The 26,010-nt window shown below is 47.4% G+C and overlaps 1 protein-coding gene across 1 annotated transcript in view; it reads right to left on the minus strand.

Annotated features, from left to right (window-relative positions):
• LOC308377509 (ankyrin repeat and SAM domain-containing protein 1A-like) overlaps nt 1-26,010 on the minus strand; it is a gene marked incomplete at both ends in the record, with an annotated part of 101,593 nt that overhangs the window by 50,670 nt on the left and 24,913 nt on the right. The window contains 9 exons of the mRNA XM_080854197.1: nt 1,625-1,733; nt 3,448-3,491; nt 7,613-7,745; nt 8,522-8,584; nt 9,099-9,271; nt 10,154-10,240; nt 10,754-10,855; nt 11,056-11,131; nt 13,654-13,950. Coding sequence (XP_080710323.1) covers nt 1,625-1,733; nt 3,448-3,491; nt 7,613-7,745; nt 8,522-8,584; nt 9,099-9,271; nt 10,154-10,240; nt 10,754-10,855; nt 11,056-11,131; nt 13,654-13,950 — 1,084 coding nt within the window. The remainder of the gene's footprint in view (nt 1-1,624; nt 1,734-3,447; nt 3,492-7,612; nt 7,746-8,521; nt 8,585-9,098; nt 9,272-10,153; nt 10,241-10,753; nt 10,856-11,055; nt 11,132-13,653; nt 13,951-26,010) is intronic.

Below are 26,010 nucleotides of genomic sequence, written 5' to 3' on the forward strand. Positions count from 1 at the left end.
ACAGAGGCCAGATTCCTGCGGCTGCTCCCCACTTTGGCTCAGCCGTACTGGGGGAAGGGGGAGTGGGGAGAGTCCGGGGGGCTGGGGAGGGCTGGCGGATGGTGGCTGGCGGTGATGGAGGGTGGCATTTCTGTCCGAGGGGTTTGTGAGGAGGGAGTGGGAGGCGCGTGAGCTGGGCCTTAATCCTGCTGCCTCTGAGGACAGCTGCTCAAACACACACATGCAGGGAGAAGAGAGAGCTGGACTCCCTGTGTAAATCAGAGGCCTGTATGCTTCATTACAGATACACTTCTCTCTTTCCCTCTCTCTCCCTCTGATCACCCTCTTCCTCCATCTTGACCGCTGTCACACTCCCTCATCTCTTTCTTTCTCTTTCATCCACTCCTCCTTTCTTTCCCTCTACTGTCTTTCTGTCCCTCTTTCTTATGGTCACCTATCTCCTGCTCTTTACCTCTTTTCTCCTCGCCCCTATCCCTCCATCCTCCCCCTTGAGTCTCATTCTCCTGCATGGTCTCTCCGGTCCGTGCTCATTATTTCCCAGCTCTCTTCATCCCCCTCTCACCACACTTATCCACCTTCATCTCCCTCTTTTCTTTTGACTCCCTCTCTGTCATTTACTGTGTGCTTGATAAGAGTAGTAGATTTAGAGCAAACAGCATTTGAGAGACATCTTACATAAAGAGAAAGAGGGAGAGAGAGAGAGAGAGAGAGAGAGAGAGAGAGAAAGAGGGGAAGATCTAGAGCGAGAGAGAGCGAGAGAGAGAGAGAGAGAGAGAGAGAGAGAGGGGGAAGAGATAGAGAGAGCACTGACACTGGAGCTGAGGAGATGAATGTAAATGGGGACACATGAGCGTACTGTGCCGTGTTGCCAGTGCTTGCTCATTGGTATTCTAATGAACCACTGTGCTTTTATACAGAGGAACCGCACCGGTTCCGTGTCATGATAGAACTTTTGGGTGGTACCGTGTCTGCTCTGTGAAGCAGGACCTGGGTACCAAGATACCATTACGGGATTGAGGATGCTGCACCACCCGCTGAAATCAAACGGTTTTCTGTCTCAATAGCCAAGGGACTGTCAATCAAACACAACCTCAAACTCGAGCGGTTTCCAGAGAATTCCAAATCAAGCAATAACAGGGCACTCTCATCAGTGTGGAAAAATCTAGCTCCACTTCAAACTCAGATAGGATTTAGTGAGTTCTTATCTGCCACCTGCTGTGCCTGGGCGCTCACCTTGTTATGACAAAGTCCTCACAAGAGGGTGAATTTGGTTTCCTCAGAAATAAACCCAATTACAAGAAATTGGGGCAGCTCACATAATGTGTATATCTCAGAGCTGGTTTAGGGAAGGCTGAGAGAGCCTGTGTGTGATAGACAGCTAGAGATGACGCCACACTGAAAACAAGGTGGACACAAAGCTACTTTATCTGAATCTTCCACATCCTTTCATAATCACTCATTTCAAGGCATTTGGGTGTTTATAGAAAACAACCAAATACGTGCGACTCGGAATATGTGCATCGTGGACCTTGTGTTTTCAGAACAAAACGTATGAATCCACGAGCGTTACTACGCGTCTCTACTGATCACACGCAGACATAAGGCCTTTGCTGAACACACTCACCTCCAGCGGTTCGATGTCGTCCAGGGCCCAGGGCTGGCGCAGGGGGATGAAGGGTGTCACTGCTCGGGCCTGGGGGTCGGAGGTCAGTGGGTGCAGAGGGTTTCCTCTGCTGGGGAGAGGGAGCACAGGAGGTGATGTCATGTTCACACAGATAAAATAGAAAGATCTAGAAAACACAGTACTCCCATCTTATGTCAACACAAGCTAATCTATATTTCCATCAGGACGTTGCCCTAAAGACAAGCCTATATTACGGGCGGGTGGTGGTAGGATATGAAATGTGTCTCTGTTCCACCCCCATAACTATGCAGGTGGATCCTCCCTGTTCCACACACTCTTGAGCCTCCAGAGGCATATGAGCATGTGGCTGCGGTGCGATTAGAGAGCTCGTAATTAGCTGTGACACCGCACTGCTAAGCCAACAGAACAGGTTTGTTGATTGCATCCATTACTGCCGGCGACTGACCCCAATCACATATTGTCCCAGTCGCGGAGCAGCCCTGGACTTCTGTCATCGGGCCTGAGCACCGAGGACGCCACAATGCTCGTTTCTCCGAATTAAACCTCTGTGGTGACGTGAACGCTCTAACAGCGGGATGTGACAGAGAAACAGAGCTAAGGGGGGTGGGGAAATATTACATTCGTAAAAAAGAGCCGGGAATAGAGAAGAGTGAAATGAAATATAACGAATAAAGGAGAGCGTGTGTTTGTGGTGGGTACGTCTCTAGGCAGAGAGGAGCAAACAGAACCAAAAAGAAAAGAACCGAGTCAGGCGATGACTGGCAATCATCTTGACATGCCGAAAGAGAGAGAGTCTTTTATTCTGCAGGATGGCATGAGATGCACAGAGAGCTGCAGGTGAGGCTGTGGATGGGTAGCGGGGCCACTTCAATGAGACCCTGATGGGTAGCGGGGCCACTTCAATGAGACCCTGATGGGTAGCGGGGCCACTTCACCGAGACCCTGACGGGGAGCGGGGCCACTTCAATGAGACCCTGACGGGGAGCGGGGCCACTTCAATGAGACCCTGATGGGTAGCGGGGCCACTTCACCGAGACCCTGACGGGGAGCGGGGCCACTTCAATGAGACCCTGATGGGTAGCGGGGCCACTTCACCGAGACCCTGACGGGGAGCGGGGCCACTTCAATGAGACCCTGACGGGGAGCGGGGCCACTTCAATGAGACCCTGACGGGGAGCGGGGCCAGTTCAAAGAGACCCTGATGGCTCAGACCTCTGTCAGGATGTGGCACTCTCAGCCCGAGGCGGCGATTTAAGGCCACGCCGCTCCCTCCCAGACGAAAACCTTCTGCATGTTGATAAAGTAGCCCTGAGGCTGGTGCTTTCTGGTGCAACTCTGAGGACGTTTACTTTCTCTGGGCTCTGTCTTTCTCTAGGGTTTGTCTTTCTCTGGGCTCTCTCTTTCTCTGGGCTCTCTCTTTCTCTGGGCCCTCTCTTTCTCTGGGCCCACTCTTTCTCTGGCCTCTCTCTCTTTGTCTGTCTCTCTGTGGGCTCTGTCTTTCTCGTGTCACATCAAATTATTTGCTGTGTGCTTGTGGACGCAGATAGAGGAGATAACTTCATTGGCTCATGAAATTATTTAAGACTCGGAGAACCATGAGGGCCTGTAATTCACTTTGAAACTGGTCTGGGGAATAATTCTGCTCAGATATAGGGACAACAGATCCGTATTTATGATGTTTACAGGAGACATTCGCGGCTTTTTAGTTCCCCCCTGGAGAGAGCAAATACGATTTTCTCAGGAGAAATTGAACATAATTGATTTTCTGCAAAGAAATCAGTGTCGTGGCAGATGAAGCATACCTGAGGTAGAAGGCTGTTGGACGACTTGGATATTGCTTCCTCTTCTGAGAAAGAAAAAGAAGGAAAAAAAAAAAAAAAAGAACAAATTGACATGAGAATACGATTGAACCATCACCTTAAATAATACATGAAATGGGTCAACATTCAAGGGCCCTGCTTGAAGTGGCGAGTCATCAGGTCTCACAGAATCAGAGCTAGCTGTCATTCAGCGGCCATTTTGTATCGACAGAGGCTAGAGTTTATGTTAATGGCCTTCATGTATTAAACATGGAGGTCCGTGGTGAGGGTGCAATGGAGAGAAAGAGTGACACTGTGCCTCCCACAGAGGCTAGCCCCTGGCAGCGTGGGAACATGACACAGCACGGCACCACTCACCTCTACATCAGTACAGGCACACACACACACACACACACACACACACACACACACACACACACACACACACACACACACACACACACACACACACACACACACACACCATACACCACACACCTGTTTTCTCCACCACCAACCACCTGAAGATCTGAACATGAAGAGATTTGGCTGTGTTTGGGGAGAAATGAGGCGTGTGTGTGTGTGTGTCTGTTTGCAGTTACTATTACTGGATTGTAACTGATGATGTGGGATAAATCAATTTATTTTGTCTTAACAGGGTTTTTAAAAGACAAACTCTTCTACAACACCTCATCAATGTCATGAATGAGCAAAGCACACAAGATCGGCTAGGGGGCTGAACAAAGCCTTCCACACATCCTTAGATGCCCTTTTCATTTTCCAACGCCGGCTCTAAATGGGGACATTCTTCCATTCCTAATCACGGCCCACGCGCCACTTGTTCCGACATCTCCGAGCGTGAGTGAATTTGCTCTTTTGTGAGCGCCAGTGACACGCCAGCGAGCCCTTGGGGGGCTGCTTAAGACATCAATATTAACAGCCAGGGATCCCAATGGGCTTCTAATTAAATCCTCCCTTTAATCCAATTAACCACGGTGCCATTCAGGGCTCTGCCGTTAAGACACGGGAGCGGAGAGAGATCAAGATCGCCAGGCACCGATGGAGAAACTTTACTCCGCAACGTGATCTAGACTTCACTTGAAGCATCGGCTGCTTGCAAAGCTCTCTTTCATTCTCTCCTTTCAATCTCAACCCCTCTTAAGTCTGCCTAGCTTTTAGCTATATGCTCAACCTCCTCCCTCTTTCTCTCTCTCTCTCTCTCTCTCTCTCCCCAACCCTTTCACCTCTCTTTCTGTTCCTTCTCTTTTCTCACTACAGTTAACCGTTTAGAGAACACACCAACCTCTTCTAACCTGAGTGTGGCTTAAAGTCCAGGGCTTCACAGACACGCTCGTTAATACTTTATGCAAAGGTGTCCCGAATCAAGTAAGAGGCGAAATGAAGGGGGGTGGGGGGGGTTCCTTCCTCTTATATCACCCATGTCTTTTTTAGTTCCCACTTGTACCCATTCTGGTCTGCCTGTGAAGATCAGAGAACCAAGAGAACCACCCGCTGTTCCTCTTTCCTCTCCCATTTCAGTAACGATAATAGCTTATGCACAAGACCTCGGATGGCCTGGAAAATCCTTCTTCGGCATTTTGTCAATTAATCAATGATTAAGCTGCTGCTAAATTAATAACTTCTGATCAAGACTGAGATCTTAACTCTTGGAGGTTATTAATAATTTCTGTGTGGGTACATTTAATTTAGAAGCCAAGCCTTTCCCTCATTGCTAATGCCATCGCAAGGGCTCATGTTTCAATATTCATTTCATACTCGGCAGCACAGCCCAGCATTCAGATGTCTTATTCACCCAAATTACCCTTTTCAAATGTCCCTCTCATTCTCCATTCTCAAGTTCTCTGCTGAAGGCTTCATAATTTCCATTAGATTGGAAGCCTGGTCACTAAGTGTCTGGTCATGGTTTCTATGGAAAAGTTATGTGGACTACCACGTAGAATATACAGTGGACTAAGTGAAACATGGAGGTGGGTCTGATGGAAGTGTTCATGAAGAACGGCTTGTGTAGCCTTGCTCGTTAGTGAACATGACTTCTTATGGGATCACCACATGGACCAGTAATGTACAGGAAGCACTGGGTGAGGCAGGAGTGCTCTAAAGCAGTAATGTACAGCGAACACCGGGTGTGAGGCAGGAGTGCTCTAGGGCAGTAATGTACAGGAAGCACTGGGTGAGAGGCAGGAGTGCTCTAAAGCAGTAATGTACAGCGAACACCGGGTGTGAGGTAGGAGTGCTCTAGAGCAGTAAAGTACAGCAAGCACTGGGTGAGGCAGGAGTGCTCTAGAGCAGTAAAGTACAGCAAGCACTGGGTGTGAGGTAGGAGTGCTCTAAAGCAGTAATGTACAGCAAGCACTGGGTGTGAGGCAGGAGTGCTCTAAAGCCCTGGAGTGCAGGAGAGCCGTCTTGATGAACAGTGACCCTTGTGTTGCAGACAGCAGAGAGCGGGAGCATGAGGGAGGCAGGCAATTAGCACAGAGCGAGGAAGGAACGTGAGTGGGAGAGCAGACAGACTGAAGCAAGGGCCATGGCGCTGAGAGAGAGAAACAGAGAGAGAGAGAGAGGAAGAGAAAGGAGAGAAACAGAGAGAGAGAGACAGACAGAGAGAGAGAGAGAGAAAGGACAGAGAGCAAGAGAGAGGGAGAGAGAGAAAGAGATAGAGAGAGCAAAAGAGTCAGGAAAGGCCATGCGAGTGAGGGAGAGAGGAAGGAAGGAATGCCCACTAGAATAGAGATGAGAGTACGACAGTGAAAGAAAGAGAGAGGGGTGTGGGGGTGAGAAGAAGACGTGAGAGAGCAATGGAGAAAAATATGAAAGAATACAATTGTATGGTTAAGGAGAACAGGAAAAGGGGAGGCTGACATAGAAAAAGAAAAAAACACAAAAAGAAAGAAAAAAAGTGGAAAGGAGGAGAGAGAGAGAGAGAGAGAGAGAGAGAGAGAGAGAGAGAGAGAGAGAGAGAGAGAAAGAAAGAAACAGAGATAGAGAGTGATAGGCAAAGGGGTGGGTGAACAGGACCGGGGCACAGCAGGGAGAAGAGTGTGACAGGTGCGAGAGAGAGTTTTAGAACACCCTTGAGCCCGAACAAGGGCAGACGAAGGGGGTGAGCGAGTTTACTCATGAGAGTGTTGTGTGGTGTGTGCATGAGTGTATGTGTGTGCGCGCGAGTGTATGTGTGAATGTGCCCAAGTGTATGTGTATGTGTGCCAAAGTGCCTGTGTGTGTGTGCACAAGTGTGTGTGAAGCAGGATTATCAACGTAAAATAAACCTAAAACGAAGACAAAAACGAATTGTTTTGAGACATTTTCGTAAACTGATATAAAATAATTTACCCAAAGAAAATGTAGAACTAAATTAAACAGAATTCCAAGACCTTGTATCCATTCAAGGTTACAGGTGTCACAGCCCCAACATTTTGTGAACAGTGTGTAGGTATAGATAACAACCTAAAGATGGCGAAGATGGCAAGACCTACACTTGCTTACTAATGGAAGTAGTAGTTATTTTGAAGTGAAGGTCTGGTTCTGTCTGGGACTATTTCGAATTAGTGAATAGTGAAAGCGATACAAGCGAATTCTTCGTAAATTGAGGTAACAGCATCTATGGTGTAGGAATCATGGGGAAAAATCACCCAAATCTGAAAGGTCACCTCAAAGTCACCAAGACAGAAACACATTTTCCATGGGAAAGGATGATGTGAGACAGTGTGCGAGCGACAAACGTTTTTAACAACCTGCAAGTTCACAGGTGAGTTCTTTAGGGGTTTTTGGTAGTGTAGTGGTAGTTTTTGGTAGTGTATTGTACTGTATTGGTAGTGTTGACCATGAAAACCCATGTCATATTGATTGCCTGACGTAAAAGGTTGAAATATTTAATTATGTTCTTGCTTTTAATGCGTAATATGACATCTTCAGTGATAAGCAGAATATTTTCAACCCAACACTAAAACTTTTGTCTTTAACTAAAATGACTTAACCTAAAACTATAATGAACTAAAACAAAACCATTACATAAAAACTAGACTTCAACTAATAAAACCACCAGTGAAACTAACTAAAACTAAAAGGAAATTTAGATTGAATACAAGCATATCAATACGAAAAAGAATTTGAAAATGGAAAACTACAATGACCTTGGTGCGAGACTCACCTGTTTGTGAGGGCGGTTCATGGGGCTCGTGGCAAGGGACCTTGGTCTGGGCGGAGAGCAGCAGCTCGTAGGTGTGGTCCTCCTCATCCGCCGTCTCTCCTCGCTCATCTATGCTGCTGTTGGTGTACACAGCCTGAGGACACAGCCAGAGGCTTAGAACATACACGGCCCACTCACTGGTTCACATCTGTACTGTTCTTACAGACTCAGTAGAACGTTTATCTAAGGACACAAAATATGTTCTCTACTCTCAAGAGATGCTGCAGATAACTGGTCAAGCACTGTGCGTACGTAACAACTGTGCAAAATGTGACTGTAAACTGGTGCATTTATGAACTGAATTTCATGGGACACTACTCTCTCCAAGACATTTAATTTAGTCGGAAATCAGACAGCTGGTCCACTAACTCACTGCTTCCTCTCTTTCTACTGTAGTCCCCAGCAGCACTCACATCAACATTTACAAGGAAGCGGTTTGATTTGAGCCGACATGGCGCCAAGGGCTGGCAGCAGTGATGCTAGTGGTGGGGGTCGGTGTGGGCAGAGAGTGGAGCGTTTGTTAGCGAAGCATGGCAGAATCAACAGTGCCTGGACTGCAAATGGTGGGCAATGTTTACCGACACCCACAGGCAGTCAGATGGACTCCGGTAGCTCTGTTATCAGGGCTGTACAGTTGGTGTGGTTCAGTGCACATCAGCATCTATCAAGCAGTGAGATTGGACCAGCAGGGGGGAATTGCACAGATATTTCGTCAAGTCCTGTTCGATCGGTACTGCTGTGTGCCTGTACAAGCCTTTCTGAGATGGGGACTGGTCCTCTGCACAGGCAAGAGCAAATCAGTGAGCTGCATAGCTCTGCTTGGGGTGATGTAATGGATTGGTGTGAGGATTAGCATTGAAAGAAGTTTACCTCTGAACTGCCTTGCTCTTCATGAACAGGACCAGGCTGAGACGGAGGAGGTAGCCGATCTTTCTGCAATTCATTCACAAAAACACAGAAAAATAAGTAGACTGATAAATAAACTAATAAAACAACATCACACCATTAAACTAGTGCAAAAACAGTGGTCTTTCTGTCCAGAATAAATATGACAGCTGCGCCTGCAGCAACAGTGGGATCATTTATATCTCACAGCTGGGACCAGAGACGGACAAACCACAATGAGGAGTCTCTCACTGTGGTGCTCAGACTCCACCTAGTGGCGAGAAGAGGAACCTCATCTCTTAGCTCAGAGTCTCTCAATACTGTTCCGAGTTCACAGAGATTTGGTTGCAATTGTACCAACAAACAATAGTGGCGGTTCTCTTTCCAAATTGTGTTATATCTACTAAATGTACAGGTCTGTACAAGCAAACAAATTAAGCAAAAAAAAATAATTGTTCAAAATGACAACAATGCTGAAATCTTTCTTTGGCCATTTCACTGCCTATCACTGTCATGATTTTACTGCCCATGCTCTGATGGTGTGACAGCACTGCAGACTTACTTTGCCAGCCTCGCTGTCGGGTCGGCCGGAGTCGCGGTCGGAGGACTTGCCGCTGGCCAGGCTGTCCAGGGAGTGGCAGGAGGTGGCCTCAAACAGAGCCTCATACGGGCTCTCCTCCTCTGGGTCCCCAGCCAGGCCAGAGATCAGATCACTCACCTGCTGCTCGACCTCACCTAGACACACACACACACACACACACACACACACACACACACACACAGACACACACACACACACACACACACAGAGGAACACAGACACAGACACACACACAGACACACACAGACAAAGACAGAGACACACACACACACACACACACACACACACCAGCACACACACACAGAGACACACAGACAGACATTTTCATTATTTATTAATTTTATACAAGACAGAAAACACTTGACATGCATAATGCAATCTTACCCAGTTCTCCACAGTTAATGTAAATGTGTGTTCAAGTGCATTTACAGGACATAAGGAGCAATGCAGCGACAGATACATAAAGGACCTCTATGCTAGGTGACCTGCCACTGGTGTCTATGCCTACGCTGGATAATAACACACCAGGGAACAGAACAGCGAGACCACTTGAGACCGTCACAACACAACATCCAGTAGCTGGGTATACATTACGGGACACTGCTGCCAACTACCACATTGATCTACTAGCTCAGGCAAATAAATACACGATGCGTAAACATTAAACACAGAGACAGAGTTCTCTTGTATACATTAATTCATTTATTTAGGTACGGTCTGTGATTCTAATACCACTTTTAGTCAAATTCAGCTAACTGCGCGGTCAAACACAGTCCTGGCTCAGTAAATGGGAAACAAACCCAGTCGGTACGAGCCACAAACAATCTCAGCCAGCCAATCAACACACATGCTTAAGCAGCACAGAAGGGAGGGGTGTCATTTGATCCGCTGTCGAGCCAAATATCAGCAACCTTTCGCAAAAGTCAACCCAAATCGTGGACTGCTTAATGATGTACACTTTTGTTGAGTAGCTGCAGGGTTATGATATTCCATAGGGTGAGTGGGCGACTGCTTACCTTTTCTCCTGGGGCTGAGGTTCTCCTGAGGGGGCGGGACTGGGGGAGGGGGCAGGGCTAGATCTGGGGGACTTCCTGTCATGTGACCTGAACAAAACAAGTTGTAGCAAAGGTGAGAAAACACATGGCACAACACAGCACAGCACAGCCGTGCACCAGGTGGAGTGACAGCAGCGGAGGGTTATTTCAGGTAAACGATGACAAATGAGTTCAGATGATTCAGAGAGCCACTAAATGTCAGGGTTTTTTTGGGCACTTTTGTCCAACTGAAGGCTGTGGGTCTGTGTGACTCAGCTGTTATGGCCAGAACCACACGCCATCAAACATGACCCCAGCAAACCCCGGGAGAGACAGGGTAGGGTGGGCGAGAGAGAGAGAGAGAGAGAGAGAGAGAGAGAGAAGGGATAGAGGAAAGAGGATGTATGTATACAGAAACAGAGACAGACAGAGACAGCGCGAGAAGAAAAGCGAGGACATTTTTTTGTGTGAAATTTTTCCCCCTATGATGCAACAAGATAGGAGATAGAGGGATGGCCGTGAAGAGAAAGAAACGCAGTGAAGGAGAGGACAGAAGAGAGCAGACGGGCATGGCGGACTCACTCTGGATGAGGGCGGCGTTCTGCCTGCTCTTCTGAGACGGCATCTCCCTGACAGTGTCCAGCGCCGTCAGGCCCTTGGCGTCCACGATGTTGACATCGATACCTGAGAGAGGCAAAGAACATCCCTCCATTTCACACAGAGCACATCACAGGACCGTCTGTGGCCCAACCATCAATAATGCCATGTTCTACCACTTAAGGTGTTGTTTCTTCTACCACAAACCATTATTTATAACTAAAGCGTTACGACAGACACCACAGAGGATAAGGTGAGCGTCTGGCACCAGCATCAGTGGGACTGACCTGCACGCAGGAGCGTCTGCACCACATCCGTCTTCCCAAACAGGGCCGCTTCGTGGAGAGCGCTGCCCTTTTCTGTCTGTCAATACAAAACAAACAAACAAACAAACAATCAAGCAAACAAACGAACCAATACATAAACAAACAGCAAACACCTATCCAATAAATGCAAACTCGAAACAACAGCAATGAAAGCATCATATGCACATTACTGCAGAGAAACCTCCATGCTACTTTTATCGGCAGTGAGCAAGCCTCAGACACATTTGAAATAGTTCTGATGAACTTGGTTAAGTTCCTCTGTTAAAGCAAAGGATCAAACAAAGTGGGTCAGGTGGAGGCATGCTGTTGAATTGGGCAGACGTTGTGCCGGAGGGAGCCCAGGACGCAGGACCCAGGTTTGGAGGAGCAGGATGGGCATGCAGCGAGACAGGCTGCTGGGCCTCTCTGCGTCTCCCTCTCACTCTATCTCCGGCTCTCTGTGGCCAATTATCTGGTTCACCAATCAAAGCCGAGGATTTTGCTTGGCCAAGTTGCCACGGTAATTGTAAACCTTCAGGAAGCTGGCCCAGATGGACAGCAGAGACCAGAAACTGTGTGTGTGTGTGTGTGTGTGTGTGTGTGAGACTCAGAGAAGAAGAACTTAACTAAAAGGGTGAAAGCATAGATTGAGTGAGTGTGAGTGCAAGAGAGAGAGAGAGAGAGCATGAGAGAGAGTAATAACAAGAGAGAAAGAGTGAGCACGAGAGAGCGAGAGAGAGCACAAGAGAGAGACAGAGCACGAGAGAGAGAGAGAGCGAGAGCACGAGAGAGAGAGTGAGAGAGAGCACAAGAGAGGGAGAGCGAGAGAGAAAGAGAGAGCAAGCGAGAGAGAGAGAGAGAGAGCGAGAGAAAGAGAGAGAGAAAGAGAGCAAGCGAGAACGAGAAAGAGCGAGAGAGAAAGAGAGAGAGCGCGAGCGATCGAGAGAAAGCAGTTGGCGCTGCAGATGGACAGATGGTGACCTTAGCTATACAGCGGCGCCTGATGAGAGTCTCCACAGGGGCAGCTGAACACTTTGGCTCCAGTGCTCATGTGAACCGAGCCCGGCCCATTCAGACCTCCAGCCTGGGGCGCTGAAAGCCTCGCCGTGGGGTCTCCCCAGGACCAGTGAGTGCAGGGGCACACACACAGTCACACACACACATCTGCTCCTTTATGTAGTCAGGACCACTAAAGACACACACGGCTCTGTGCCGCTGCTGTTACTGATGTACATGTGTGTACTCATCTATGGGCCTATCAGTGGGTGGACATCTCTCACCATGGAACACATTATGCAACATTTGTCCCACATCTCTTATCCACCAGTGCGACCACCAGTCTGACTGATCACTTACAAGTCAACTTGTGTGTGTGTGTGTGTGTGTGACTGTGTGTGTGTGTGTGAGTGTGTGTGTTTTTTGTTTGTTCTTGTTTGATTTGGCCTACTGTTTAGCCTCAGGTCTTTGTTAGATTTAGTTAGATTATCTTAATTCCAGCAACCAGGAGCAAGCAGTTGACCAACCCTCTACCTACCCGTTTAAGTCTATCTGCACCACTCTTGTTTGCCCACCTATCCTCCTCTATCTGATCTTGTGCTTAACACCAACACCAACACCTTTTCCAGCAGTGCTTTCTAATACTTTGGTCTAATCAGGCCATCTGTCGGACTGTGGTGTGTGTCTGACATGTCTGTCTACTCGTCTGTTTTTCTAACCTAATCTGATCGAGCTGCCCTGTGGCCAAGGGAGAAAGCGCGCCCAAATCTCCAGGGCAACCAGCCTGCACCCTGATCCACAGTGCCAAAGAGACAGACTTGTTGGCATGGCAGCCAAAACACATGTTCTGCTGTAGTGATGGTCCAACCGTCTGTTTCCCTGTACCCATCTCTCTGTCTGTCTGTCTGTCAATAGATCTATCCGCTTGTCTGTCTGTCTGTCTGTCTGTCTGTCAATAGATCTATCCGCCTGTCTGTCTGTCTGTCTGTCTGTCTGTCTGTCTGTCTTCTACATCTAGCAGCACTTGTGCTTTTATCTACCCATCTGTCTGTCCGTCAATGTCTTTCTGCTTGTGTCTCTATTTGCCTCTGTCTGTCAGTCTGCCTGTCTGCCTGTCTGTCTATTTGCCTGTCTGTCTGTCTATTTGCCTGTCTGTCTGTCTGTCTGTCTGTCTGTCTGTCTGTCTGTCTGTCTGTCTGTCGGTCTGTCGGTCTGTCGGTCTGTCGGTCTGTCGGTCTGTCGGTCTGTCTGTCTGTCGGTCTGTCTGTCGGTCTGTCTGTCTGTCTGTCGGTCTGTCGGTCTGTCGGTCTGTCTGTCTGTCTGTCTATTTGCCGGTCTGTCTGTCTGCCTATTTGTTGTCCATCCATCAACTCCACCTTGCCCTTCACCAAGATGGGAAGTTACTAAGTCGCGGGGGGTTAGAACGACAGTACGAATTTCCTTATTAATGACACCAACACAGCATTTTAACACAAAAATAACAGCGTTCAGTGTAAGTGGGAACGACCTATCAATTCGTCACCCAATCTGCTCAGACTGCCGATCACCTCCAGTTCCTTTCCTCCGCCCGACCACCTGACTGACCTGGTAGTTGATGTCCATGCCTGCGTCCAGCAGCACCTCCACCACCGACAGGTGTCCGTTGCGCGAGGCCAGGTGCAGTGGCGTGTGCTTCTTGGTGTTGCAGCTGAGCAGGTTGGGGTGGGCGCTGAGCAGCAGGCGCACCACCTCCAGCCGCCCGTACAGCGCCGCCAGGTCCAGCGGCGTCTCAAACTTGTTGTTGCGCATGGTCGGGTCGGTCAGCTCCTCCAGCAGCAGCCGCACCACATCCGAGTGGCCGTACTGTGCCGCGCAGTGGAGCGGCGTCTCGTTGTCATTGTTCTGCACGGGGTGGGGGGGGATGAGATGGACGGGGAAGAAAGAGAGGTGGATGGAAAAGGACAAGAGAGGAGAAAGGGAAAGAAAAACAGTGAGACAGCAAGAAAGTAAACGATCAAGAAACGAGTAGGGAAGGAACCGAGAAAGACCAAAAATAAGAAAGAATACTAAATATTAGGAGGCAAGCAAGAGAGGAGACAGAGAGAGAGAGAGAGAAAGAAAGAGTGATAGACAGACAGACAGAAAGAAAACAATACCAGAGAGAGAGAGAGAGATTAAAGGGGAGAGTATAGTGTAGAAGGTGAGTTGTACAGCACAGGGGAACATAAAGGCTCTTGTTACCCCTCAGCTCTAGTAAGGAGCTCTTTCACGAACATCAACTCACACACACCCACACACACACACACACACACACACACACACACACACACACACACACACACGTCTTGAATTCTAGCCTAGTGTTAATACCAGGTAAGCGGAGAGGCTTGGGAGACAGCCAGCTATTTAAATGCCTTTCAGGTTGAGTCAGAGCATCAGGTGAGCTGGGCTGTGAAATGTCTAAGCAGGCCAGGAATGCTGGGGGGGGGGGGGGGGGGGGAGAGAGGCAAAGAGCCTCTTACAGGAGGAGGTTGGCCACACTTACAAACGAGTCATCCATCAACCATTTTAAGCACATTTGGGTTCAGAACACTGCCCTTTCCAATCAGGCGGCAAATACCAGATTATGGGGCACAGTCTAAAACTGGTCAAATAGCACTTGAGACAACCCAAAGCAGTATAGCATATATGAGGTATGAGGAACAGCATGTTTTGATGACTGAGAACAGAACGTTGCCTTGAAATGAAATGAAAATGATGCTTTATTGCAGAAGGGAAACGAGAAGCTTGGTGAACCCACGCCCACAGATCCCATCATACGGCAGGGTCATGCAGTGAGGTGTGGTTGAGAAGGGTGCAGAGCGAACAGATACAGCAAGCTTATAAACACACACAGCTCAGCATGCAGAGAGCACAGGGAAGACTGCCGCTGCACTGGGGACCAGATGCCGTCTCTTCCACAGTCCACACAGGCACAGGGCCACAGGGACCAGACACACTCTCTTCCACAGTCTACACAGGCACAGGGACCAGACGCACTCTCTTCCACAGTCTACACAGGCACAGGGACCAGACACACTCTCTTCCACAGTCTACACAGGCACAGGGACCAGACACACTCTCTTCCACAGTCCACACAGGCACAGGGACCAGACCCACTCTCTTCCACAGTCTACACAGGCACAGGGACCAGACCCACTCTCTTCCACAGTCCACACAGGCACAGGGACCAGACACACTCTCTTCCACAGTCCACACAGGCACAGGGACCAGACACACTCTCTTCCACAGTCTACACAGGCACAGGGACCAGACCCACTCTCTTCCACAGTCTACACAGGCACAGGGACACAGGGACCAGACACACTCTCTTCCACAGTCCACACAGGCACAGGGACACAGGGACACAGCCGTGCTCCCAGCAGGAGGGCCACCACGCCTGACAATTTACGACAAAATACCAGACGTAGGCGTGCCACGTTGTCTTCATTCATGATGTCACAAACAGGAGGTGGCATCGCACATCCAGTAGATGGCAGAGTTTAAGGCTTTTGATTTAGAGCGATTGAGAGAGAGAAAGAAAGAAAGAAAGAGAGAGAGAGTAAAAGAGAGAGAGAGAGAGAGAGAGAGAGAGTGTGACCACCAAAACAGAGAAAGCATGATGGGGTACAGGACATCACTGCGTCGTCATATGAAGATGGGGATGAGGAGAAAACTGTGGTGTATCAACTCCGCTGGTTTATGACACACATCAAGCCCAGTAACATTATTATTATTGCTCTCTTGCTTTATCCTTCTGTGTTGCTTCACTGTGAATGCACACCTTGTACAACTAGCCATGCGCTGATAGCACTAACTGTTGTACATGCTAGCGGTGCGATTGACGGCTGGGCACAGTGAGGCCATGACAGCAGGCAAGAGAGTGGGGGAGGTGCCCACTTCAGTGTTGGGCAGAAGACAGGTGCAGGCTGGCATGATGCCCAGAGCCTGTGCCCCCTTGGGCTGCAAACATCTGGCAGGAGAGAAGCCTAATGCTGGGCTATGATAAGCCCCCTACCTCCTACCTGCAGGGTAGGCCACCAGATCCTTTTAGCCTCTGGCCTCCTGCTGTGTGTGTGTGTGTGTGTGTGTGTGTGTGTGTGTGTGCTGCAGTCGGAGTGAGCTCCCAATGTTTTTCCTTTTTTTAATCATGTGTCCTGTGTGCTCTTCTGAGAGATTTTGCATGCATGTGTAAAAGTATATGCATGAGATTTTGTGTGTGTGTATGTCTGTGTGTGTGTATTCAGTGTGTACCTGTATCTGTGTGTGAGAGAGTGTGTGTGTGTGTGTGTGTGTGTGTGTGTGTGTTCGTGTTCGTGTGTGTGTGTGTATTTGTTTTGACTCTCCGCTCCCTGGACATGAGCCCGACTACTGTCCCATATCAGCAGGTAGCTCCACCTGCTCCTCAAGAAACACTCCCACGCGAGCAGGAGCAGGAGGAGGAGGAGGAGGAGTGGCAGCCTACAATGAGCAAACAGGTCACAGCTTGAGCCAGCAGAAAGAAAGGCTGGAAGAGTGAAAGAAAGAAAGAAAGAAAGAAAGAAAGAAAGAAAAAAAACAACGAAAACACCTGACTTTTTGGAGGCAGGGTAACAAATGGGGGAAAAAACATGGCTGAGAATGTCAGTACTGCCCAAGGCTGTAGTGGTAAGTAGAGCAGCCAAGGAGAACATGATTGGTCTGAATACGCTAAATAAAAGTGGGATTGGATGGCATCCATTTTGTTTACTACATTTATGATGACTCTTTTCAGGGTGAAATTTAAGGGATCCAGTCCCCTCCCCCCTCTATTTTCAACTTTGAGTGGCCAAACAAAATACCAAGGGCTGAATGAATACAATTTATCCACTGAGAGAACTCACAAAAGCAGCTTACAATAGGAGCAAGCTATCTCAGCTCTGCCGCAAGCTGTTGACTGTTTTTGGTAGACCACCTTGCTCTCTCTCTCTCTGTGTCTGTGTACGCTGAGGATGAAAATCTCCCTCACACACACACACACACACACACACACAGACAGTCACACACACACACACACACACACACTTGGCTACAGATGGCACACTGAAGTGAACACACAAGGTCAGATTCACAAAGAGATACCACCAGTAGTATGGCCACGGTCACCACTGACTGACTGACTGACTGTCTGGCCCTTAAGCCTCTCCTGAGCGTATTACTGAAGTGTTAAATAACTGATGCTGAATCTCATTCAGAGACTTGCGTTCAGTTACACCGTGGCACCATAATGTCCTCTTTCCATCCAATAATGCTTGACAAATGTTTGAAAACAAAACTGTTTAAGCAGGCCGAAAGGAAAAACCTTTCACCTCCTTAACTATGAGCCACTTTACAGTCATCCCCCAGATGGCTTTGGTCATCAGATCAATGGGATTAGCGTACTACATAAACCTTCCTCTTGTTGCTCTCGCTCTGACTCACGCGTTCTTGCTCAACACCACTGGCTATCTTACTGGGTAAATAATGCACAAGGCTATGAGCCAATAACACACAAAGGGACACATAATACCTAAGAGCAGTGCTGCCCAACCTGACCTAAGGGACCACTGCTGGTGCATCCTCTCACAGTAATGCTGCATTCAAGAGATATCTCTTGGAGAAGCAGGTTAGGAAAACACACACACACACACACACACACACACACACACACACACACCCTTCATCAGGCTCTGGGCTTAACTCTACATGATAACATTAGTCAGGGCTGGAAGCTCAGAGAGATGGAGTGAGAGTGAGAGGGAGAGTGAGAGTGAGAAATAGAGAGAGAGATCAAGTGTGAGAGAGAGTGAAAGAGAAGACGCACAAGAAAAAGCAAAAATAGCCTTGACGGAGGCAAGAAAGTAAATTAAAAGAAATAAATCAACAAAACTGGGAGAAATAGATGGGCCCTAGGGACAGACAGCACACTGACCAGTGAGAAGAATGACTCATGCCCAGCCCCCTCTCATCACTCCCCGAGGCGCTCAGTTACAGGGACCCACCTCCTGCCCACTCAACTCATGACTGAGGCTGACCACTGTCCACTGACTCTAGTCAGGTATGCTATGTGTGTCTATCATTACTCTCCATGCGTGTGTTCTTCTTCTGTCAGCCCCCTTCTGAGTGACCAGCAGGAGGGGTAGGACTGGACTAGCAGTGATATGAGGGCACAGCGCTAAGTAGCTTCCAGCTCAACTCCACCTCCTTCAGCCCGGTTAGCCATGAGCACTGAGCGCAGAGTGAGTCAGATAGCGGACGGAATAATGCTCGGCCACTTTCCATATTAATGGCGTAATATTTAATTCTACTCTGTGCACGTTCCGGAATGTTCTGCAGAGGTGAACAGTGACAAAAGCAGTCCGTGGAGCAGCGATGCATACACATGCATGACAGTAACATGGTGTGACGGGTGACCACTGGCATGTGACGTGCTTGAGGAAGGGGCTGCGTGTGTGGAGTGGGGCGGGTGGCGGGGGGGGGGGGTGGTTACATCACGTTCGGCCCTTTAGGGAGGGGAAGGGAGGAATTATAGGGTTTGGTGAGGATGGCAGCTGCTGCTGCAGGATTGCCACACAAGATCCAAAGGCTTCTACACACGCAACAACACCACACACATACACACACGCTCACACACGCACACACATAAAACCCCAAAAAGTGCACAGCTGCACAGTTATGCTTTCAATGTTCTCTTGTGTATGCACAGAAGTGGATGTGGATGTATGTATGCACACACACACACTTTGCACAGCATACTTTTGTTTGTGTTTGTGTGTGTGTGTGTGTGTGTGTGTGTGTGTGTGTGTGTGTGTGTGTGTGTGTGTGTGTGTGTGTGTGTGTGCATGGACATTGTTTGTGTGTGTGGCCGGAATAGGGTATGCATGTGCTAGTGTGTGAAATAAGAGACGTATCCATCCAACAATCTGATGTTGCACTGTGGCAGACTCCTCTGCTTAACTCAGACCCCTGTCACGGAAGCACGGTGTGTGTGGTCCCAGAATGACAGATGACTGACAAGCCGCACGATCTGGGGACAGCAGTAGCAGTGCGCGCGTGTATGTGTGTGTGTGTGTGTGTGTGTGTGTGTGTGCACATCTGTGGTAATGATTGCTGTCAGACTGTGGCACCCTGGGGGGTGCATAGAGGGACATGCAATGTCACAACCTATGGAGACACACACACACACACACACACACACACACACACACACACACACACACAGCTGGTCTGCAACCTCACAGTACTACACAGACCATTCTTCAAACTCACTCACATCAGGAATTGCCAGAACGGCCTCATCACCTTCATCACCCTCCTCACCGTTACTAAACTCACTCCACTGGGTGCTGTAACATAAACCAGAATGGTTCACTGCTCATTCACACACACACACACACACACACACAAAGAACTGAGACCTTTTTTTCAAATTCCTGGGTCATCTAGCATAGAAATTTGTAAATTAATTCTGGAATTCACAAATAAACGTACAGTTGTCGTCAGCTCTTGGGCTCAGTATGCTGATACACATGCAGTCTAAGACCTAGAGCAGGGCTTGCCAGTGCGACTGATCTGGCCGCACATGCGTCTGGAATTTTGGCCGTGCGACTTGATTTGAAATCACAGTCGCATGCGTGCGCCTATAGAAATAGGCAAAAATTGCGTGTTTCAGGGTGTTTTTTCCCCCCACTTTTCCAAGAAGAACTGAAGACATTTTTACTTGACAACAATATTCATTTGGACTATCAACGTTCATGCGTTAATCTATTATATTATTGTAGACGGGCTTAATGCGATACAATATTTTAACGCAGGTAACGCAACTTTGTTTACTTTCGGTTTGCGTTTCCACGATACGAAACGTTGCCTGCAGTCATTTAGCAGGAGATAACGAAGCGGTAGTGGAAGATGGGGAGAGCTGAGCGGAAAGTTTCTACTTAAGAGGCAAAATGACTGAACAATCGACCAAACTAAAGTTGTATGGAGCATTTGAAAGCTAAATTTAGCTAGCACAGAAGCAGCTCGTCTTTAAGTGATCACCTTAAAGGCCGATTTATGCTCAGTTACGTAAGCATAAGCGCAAGCGCAAGAGGCCGCGCAAGCCCCTTGCGCGACCCTTGCGCAACTTTTTACGTCTTGCGTGCGTCGGCCCCTTTTTCTAGACTTGCGCCATTTTACGCAAGCCTATTGTTCTGGGTGTGAAATGCTTGGCAACACCCCCAACGCAACGCGTAAGCACCTAGCAATTCATGCTCCCTTTAGAAGCATGCAAGGGCCTTAAGGCCGAATTATGCTCTGTTTTAGACGTAACGCGTAAGCACGTAAGATACATAACCCCCCCTTGCGGGGTAAAATATCCCCCCTTACGTGCTTAAGTGCGTCGCCCAAAATTCCTGACTATGCGACTAAAACACTACGGCGCTACACAGCTCGCAAAGGCTGTGATTGGCCGGCTACCACAACCTTTCACAGAGTCTCACGTTTCCGGGTTAATAGCATACTACAGCCTTTTTTAGACCCAGACATTTTTTTAAATCATGAATACCCTGCAGACCGTCTCACAAGCCTTTTCTTATGGATTAGGAACAAACATAACAGAAGAGGTCCAAAGACATGAACTCCTTTACAAATCCTCTTTAAACACTTATAGAATGCTTAAATTACCGCGAATTTATGGAGAGATAAATTCCCATTCTATTCATTCTATCCCATTCTCACCCGCAATTGTTTGGAGAGAATGTGGTCATTCACGAACAAATAGGTACTTTCATATTCATTTTCCGCCACTTGTGAGTCATGGTGATATCTTTCATTGAGTTCATATTGACGTGAATCATCAATTGCACCAGCGAGATTGATAGAATGAGCCCGGTCTGCTCATATACAAAAGTTAACATTAACGTGGGCTTAACTGATGGCCAGCACCATTGTAGTTACAAGCATTGACAACATGATGAGATTCTCTCACCGTTTACCACCTCATCTTAAATAATGTAACTCATAAACACATCGTTTTAAAGCCTGTCGCAGTCATTAAAAGATGTCAATAAACAAACTTTTGCGTCATGTCTTTTTCGCCACTGGTACTGAATTGCCAACATTTGTATTTTGTGTAACACATGTATTCATAACATCAAGCCTTTCGCCCACTACACTTTCATGCTCCGGTAAGTTTTTTTCCTTTGTCCTGCTGCAATAAATAGGCTTACTTAACTCAAAATAAATCTACAATTCTGGCGTCAATTTGCTTTGCAACACGCAACACAAGCCTTGCAAAACGCTCTGCGTCTAAAACGAACCTTAAATCAAAACTTGTCTAAAACAAGTTCCTTGTGTAAATTACGTGCTTAGGCGTTACGTCTAAAACAGAGCATAATTCGGCCTTTAAAGGCACCCAGTGCAACTTTCGAGGCTTAAAAATAAACATTCAATTTCTAGTCTTTTTTACACGTAGTAAGTTTCAATAACTCCATACCATTACATACCGACATTCAAGCAGCAAAGATGAGACGTCGTTGTGTGGTGAGAACTGATAGAAAATCGATAACAACAACAATCGCCGCCATTTTCTTTATTTTTTGGTAACCTACAATAAACAAAGCAGGTTCCAGTCAATGGAAAAATGGCTTCTCCCCACCGGCGATTGTTGTTGTTTACGATTTTCTATCAGTTCTCACCACACAACGACGTCTCATGTTTGCTCCTTGAATGTCGATATGTAATGGTATGGAGTTATTGAAACTTACTACGTGCAAAAAAGACTAGAAATTGAATGTTTATTTTTCATTGAATGTTTACATAAAGTTGCACTGGGTGCCTTTAATGCAAAGCACCCGACATAAAGCAGTCCCAGGTTAGATGGTCGCCAACCCACACTCCACGACTTCCCTAGGACAATAACTAGACCAGTCTGTGGCGATATTAGCGGAGAAATTGAGAAGTTTCTTAAGCGAAATAACTACTACCTAAACAATTAATATTCAGCGTAAATACAACCCTGATTCAATTATATTTGGTTTTGTGAATGGAAAGCGCAGTGTGTTGAGTGCGTTTTAAAGCTGTCTGAGGCGCTCAAATCTGAATCGACATTAGGAGACGCGACATCCAGCAATCACGTACAGATGAAAGGCAGCCCGCTCCTTTTAAAACAAGTTAGACGAGTCGACGGACGTCAGTAAAGCTGCATTTGTGCTGTTTTTTTGTGCGTTATTATTGGAGTGTTATTCTCCAAGAGGACATGCCTTTCTGTGGAGAGCTACCAATTCGAACTACTGCCCAGGAAGTGCTATTTATGTTGATAATAGATTGCAGCCACAGATTTAAATAATTTTTCCAATTATTTGAATCATTGTATTGAACATTATTTGAACCTATTTGTTTGCATGTCTGAAGCATCACCTATTTTAATTAGGCCTAGCTGAGTGGTCTTGTTTGCATGTTTTATCACTTGATTTGAGTGCATGCTATCTTTTGGGTATATTCTGGTGTTATTTCCTTGCTTGTTTGCTGTGCACAAATAGGCCTAGGCCTACTGCAACTAAGTTCTGTATTTGATTGTATGTTGTTTTTTGGTGCACAATACAATTTTGATGCAATATCTAGAGTTAGATTTTCTTTTATTAATTTCTAGGCTTCCACCTGTAGCAGGTGCGGATGTTCGATTATTAATTAGAATGAATGGATTATAGATTAAATTAGCCTAATGGAATATAGATAAACTAAAATAAGCGGAGTGTCTGTTGGGCCCTGACCTGTTACAAATACGAAAAGTCTAAAAGGTTGGGAATCCCTGATCTAAATCACCTATACCATGCAATTCTTTTCCACCTATCAATGTAGGCCTAAGCAAGGTCATGCCTTTCCTTTTATAATCTGTTCAAACATGTTATTCCAGGTTTTTAACATTGATCAATAGTAGTATTACTTGGTTTGGCCAACTTTTTATAGTGGTGCGCCTAGATATTTGCTGGTGCTCCCAATTTTTCTGGGTTAGGAGCACAGTGCTCCTAAGCCAAAAAGTTAGTGTCAAGCCCTGTAGAGGTTGTCTAAGTCATTCTTTAGTGTGCATCATTATCAGTCTAATGCTCTGTTACTAGGTCTATGTAAAGCACACACCATATTCCTTCGCTACAATACGAGAACATTACTATAATAGGCTACATACTATTAGCTGACTGAACTGAGGTGCAGCATCCCGCATTACTGCCTGCAGGCGTGTGGATTCATTTCTGTGGGCCTCATGTATTTTATGCATTAGACAATTATAAGTAGGGTAACATGGTGGTTAACAATATCAAATATCAAGCAGGAACGGGAATCGTTAAGTGATTAATCTGGACACTGATGACATCCGTGACGTCTTCAATAAGAAGTTTCCGGAACTAAGCTTCTAACTGCAGGTCGAGTCGCTGTTTGCACCACACAACCTTAATGACAGTGTTTTGCGAACGCTCGGTCGAACTATGGTTTTGGGAAACACCGGTGTCACTTAATGATGGTCCGTACCATGTAAGTGGCCAACGTAGCTAGCAGCTATGCATTTGGGAGACGTACTCCAGGCTCACAGGACAGCCTTTACCTCAGCCGGATGGAATGTTTTCAGAGGCAGATCTGACTCACCCGTTGAGACAGGTGACCTACTTCAGAGATGAACACACCATGAAGGTGGCCTGTGCAAAAGAACATGCCATCGCCATCAGTAACACACATGAATAGAGAGGAAATGCTAGGACCAAGCCCTTTCTATTCCCCTGTTCCAAATCTGCACAGACGCTTCAATCAAGGGGGTCTCAACAAGGTCATTATTTTTATATTATCTTTATATAAAGAGAGGATAGGAAAAGAGAAGTGAATATAAGAGAAGTGGAGAGGAGAGATGAGGGGACAGAGGAGAGGAGGGGAAGGGAGAGAAGAGGGGGTAAAGGCGAGAAGAGAGGGAAGAGGAGAAGAGAGGGGAAAGAGAAGAGGAGAGATGAGGGGAGAGATGAGAGGAGAGAAAAGAAGAGAAGAGAAGAAAGGAGAGGAGAGGAGAGGGGGAAGGGGTTTTCCCTTCAGGCGTAATCAGGGAGAAGTGCTGAATGTGTTCTCTAATTAAAGTCTAGCAGGGAGAGCATGGGTGCTGCTATGGACGCTATGAGGAGATGTAATGAACATAATAAATCCAGCCCAGTGCTGATGGGGCAGGCGTGGGGTTCAGTCTGACCCCGCTCACACAAGTGCCCCCCCACAGGGGAGAGAGGGGGAGAGGGGGGGCACTTAAGAGTGCTGCTCAGTCCACTCAGTAAAATATCTCCTAAACCCACAGCTCTCTCTCTCTACAGTTCCACCCCCTCTCATGGTCCACCTTGCTCTCTCTCTCTCTTGTGCTCCACTTCTCTTTCTCTCTCTCATATGGTCTCTCTATGTCTTTCTCTCCCCACCTCTCTGCTACTGATGCAGTCCGTCCGTCCCTTCCAGTGCATCTCCTTTCCCCTCATGCACAGATTCCTTTAGCCCTCATCTCTTTTTTCCTTATTTATTCTCTCCCTCTCTCGCTTATGTCTCTTTTTTCCTTCTGTCTCCACACCACTCCACTTCTTCACACAACGTCCTAATCACCCCATGGGGTGTATGGGGAAACATCTCTTTTAGTATTCTTAGACTTTTAGATTCGACTATTCTATTCTATCAACAGTAGCGTGAATGTAAACACCTAAGAATATGGGTGAGATCACTGGGAATTATCATTCTACAGCATTAAGAAGAGCCGTGTAATAAGAAATATTAGTCCTGCGTGCATGTATTCACCACAATTAGCAATGACTTATTTCTAACCTCCAAATATATCTTCTGCTGGCTAAGCTGGCTCCGTATCCCTTTAAAGAGGAGCGTCTGTATTTTCGACGGTATTGAAATTCATACCTCAGAACTTCAGCATACCCCGGTATACTGTAACCATTTCGGTCTGCCTTTCTGTCACGCTAATACAATTTTTTTCTACTCTCTCCTTCCTTCCATCTCTCTCTCTCTCTCTCACTCACGCTCTTCCTTGATGTGCCGCTGGAGTCAGCCACTTGCCCAATCAGTCCTGACACTGTTGCCGTGGTAACGCCCCGCCTCTTTCTCTCCCTTTTGCTTGCTCGCTATCCTCCACTGTCTCTCTCTTTTTCCCTATGCCGCTGGCGCACACACACACACACCCACACACACACACACACAGTGTGACACTGATGCAAAAGGACTGGTACACAGAAAAGCTTCCTCTGCGGTGGTCCTCTCCAATACTCCTCTTTCCTTGAGCCGAGGGAGACACACACTGACAGCGAGAGCTGCACTGCACACACACACACACACACACACACACACTGCCGTCAGCGGCAGAGCGCCCTGCTGGTCACCACCGCATCCAGGCAGACAGACTGACTTATTCATAACACCGCATGCATTATTTACCCTCCCGCACCTCCCATCTAAAAAAAAAAAAAAAAAACAACCTTGCACTCGTTTAAAAAAAGAAAAAAAAACCCACAGCTTTTATTTTCCACTTTGTTTTCCCAAGTCACCAGGGGATGGCTGAAGCACACAGAACAAGCAGAAGGGATGAGAAGATGCCCATTAACCGCCTTCTTTTTTCTTATCTTTTTCTTTCCCCCCTCACTCTCACCCCCCTCGCCCCCCTTCCTTCGGCGTCTCCGTGAGGGAGCACCCCAGGGCTGGCAGTCAGGGGGTGGGCACGTTAAGAGGATTCCAGACCCTGTTTTTTCCTTTGGCTGGGAGAGATGGAGCTGCAGCTTGTGCTGTGAAGCGCAACGTCTTCCCACATCCAGAGAAGTACAGGAGGTGAGCAGCAGCGAGAGCAGCTGTATACCAGAGCTCATCTCTCACGGTTCACCCAATGGAGATATACGCTGTGAGAGCAAGAGTTCATGTACAGTATGACCTGGAGTG

The sequence above is a fragment of the Sprattus sprattus genome, assembly GCF_963457725.1.
Source record: "Sprattus sprattus genome assembly, chromosome: 16".
NCBI classification, from domain to species: domain Eukaryota; kingdom Metazoa; phylum Chordata; class Actinopteri; order Clupeiformes; family Clupeidae; genus Sprattus; species Sprattus sprattus.